We start from the raw sequence: 2,215 nt of genomic DNA, 5'->3' as shown, positions 1-2,215 counted from the left end.
ATGCCTACATGGTGCCGCCCTCTAGGCAGATATATATATCGTGAAAACCTTAACTGATGCCTTGGGAAATGGTATTCAATGATCTGAAGTCATGCAATTTGAAATTCCAATATAACATATTAGGAGAGATTGATAATTTTTTTCGCACTAAAGATTTGTAATCGATCTAGAGGAAAAATGTTACACTTACATTGGACGTGATACTCAAACATATAGTCGGTCACGACACGAGAGATTGATAAATTAAGAAGGAATTTAAAAGAAGACCTAATTTTTCATTATCATCATTTAATCACCTTCGTAAGTTACAAAGCCACAACTAGAAAATATAGCAGCTCCTGGCAAGAATAATTAAATGATGATAATTTTTCCATGGCAAGAATAATTATTATTATAGTCACACTATCAGTACATATATAGTCACACTGCCGTAATTTACTAATTAAAGTGTGTATCAACTCTAAATGTTTATTCATTTGTCCTCGGGTTCTTTATGTGTCTGCTTCTTGTTGTCTCTGTAGGCTCCATAGAAGTAGGAGGCGAATCCCCAAATACTTAGAGTCAATGCCATACCCTTCTCACCCGTAAACTTCTCTTTGAATACAATCACTCCAGCAACCTGTGTTAAAGGTAGTAGTGTTGCATTCATGATTCCGGCAAAAAGAGAATTGGTACAAAAGATGGTTCCCATGATTCCTAGGAACATCAGTTGCCAAACAAGTGCACTTGATGCTAAAAGAAAGTAATACTTCTGTTGGCCCAATCCAAATTGACTTGCTTCCCTTGGTATTGCCTGAAACAAATTCAATAAATAACAGCAAAATCTGTTAGAGATGGTTGTTAAAATCAATAAAACCAATTGAGTTGTTATAACTATTTCATTATTAATTTTTACCTGAAAATCCTTGTTTATAAGCATCCCAATGCTACAAAAGATTGTGGAAAACAGAGCTGTGCAAAATTGGAACTGCAATACAATGGAATAAGTGATGGATTTGGTAGCTTTAGCGTAAGTGACTTCTGTGACGGGTAAAATGAATCCAAGTAATCCCGCAGCAGCGATAGTAAGTATAAAGCCCAACATGTACTCGGCACTAGTCACACCTTGTGGACGATCACCGTTGCTCCTTAACCCAAGCATAATTGCACCCAAAGTCATCAGGACCACCGCATTGATTGAAAAAGGAGTGAACTTCTGTCGGGCTATAATGAAGGAAAAGAATGCTGTAAAAGCAAGTTGGGTTGCAAGAAGAAGTGAAGATGTTGAGACAGGAAGGTATGACAAGCCAAGTGAGTACATAAAATTGTCAAGCCCACCAAAGACTCCTATTACTGCAGCGCATAATAAGAGTTTAGGGGAAGCCATGAACTTAACACCCGGAGTTCGTCGTGAATAAAGGACTGCAATGGGAATAAGATGTATTGGGAAGCCAACAGTTTGCAACCAACCAGGAATCCATTTTCTAGTACCACCATGCAAGAAGTACAGCCTAAGTAGTAATGGACCTCCAATTGTGCCCACGGCACAACATGCAATATTTACAAACAGAAGCCACCATTTCGCTATGAACAACATTCTGGAACTCTTACCAGATTGTTTGTTCACTTGAATTTCTTGGACACCATTTTCAATTCCATCTATGTTGTTCAGTGCCATGTTTTCCCTTCAAAGCTTTAATTAGATTGAACACACTGTCTTTGTAGCACTTGAGATGAAAGAGATAATAATGCTATTATCTCTTTCCCTCTTCCTCCCCCTCCCCCTCTTGTTCTTCTTTGCAAGGTTAACTTAAGGTGTAGCTACAATTTAAGGTAGTGTTGTTGGATTTGTACGTGAGATTTGGTTGGCTTTTATAGCAGTAAGTAGAAGGGATTGTTATTCATTATTCAAGCTTCCTTACGTAAGGTTTGAAATAATGGGAAAGGGACCATAATAGTGTATTGGAAAACAGGTGCGGCAGTATTGTTTTGACGAAGCCATATATTTTCTAACAGCAAAGTTCTCAGTCAGTTAGAATAATAATTTTGTCTAGAATACTTTCCTTGCCATCTATATCACATTATTATTTTCTGTAACAAGTAACAATATGCGAGAATGTTGTAACAAAACCAATATGTAAGACAATTAAGTCCCTATACATTTACTAGGCACTAATGCTAGACCAACTCACTTATTTGACCTACTATTTGGACCTACTTATTCATATGTCAAAAG

The 2,215-nt window shown here is 37.2% G+C and overlaps 1 protein-coding gene across 1 annotated transcript; it reads right to left on the bottom strand.

The window, feature by feature from the left end:
- Positions 1 to 254: 254 nt before the first annotated feature.
- On the bottom strand, positions 255 to 1,959 carry LOC147486129 (purine permease 3-like). The gene is made up of 2 exons (XM_086570028.1): positions 896 to 1,959; positions 255 to 793 (listed from the first exon to the last, which is right to left on the bottom strand). The coding sequence occupies exons 1-2, from the start codon at positions 1,655 to 1,657 to the stop codon at positions 473 to 475; spliced, it is 1,083 nt and encodes a 360-aa protein (XP_086426154.1). The 5' UTR covers positions 1,658 to 1,959; the 3' UTR covers positions 255 to 472.
- Between the last annotated feature and the right edge of the window lie 256 nt (positions 1,960 to 2,215).

This window comes from Coptis chinensis, chromosome 7, assembly GCF_015680905.1.
Source record: "Coptis chinensis isolate HL-2020 chromosome 7, ASM1568090v1, whole genome shotgun sequence".
Classification (NCBI taxonomy): Eukaryota; Viridiplantae; Streptophyta; class Magnoliopsida; order Ranunculales; family Ranunculaceae; genus Coptis; species Coptis chinensis.
Note: the sequence above shows the minus strand (reverse complement) of the source record. Positions and strands in the feature narration are given on the sequence as shown.

Coding starts and splice junctions, on each gene's coding strand:
- LOC147486129 (XM_086570028.1), bottom strand. CDS start 1,657: ATGGCACTGAACAACATAGATGGAATTGAAAATGGTGTCCAAGAAATT. Junction 794..895: donor TTATAAACAAGGATTTTCAG/GTAAAAATTAAT, acceptor AATTTGTTTCAG/GCAATACCAAGGGAAGCAAG.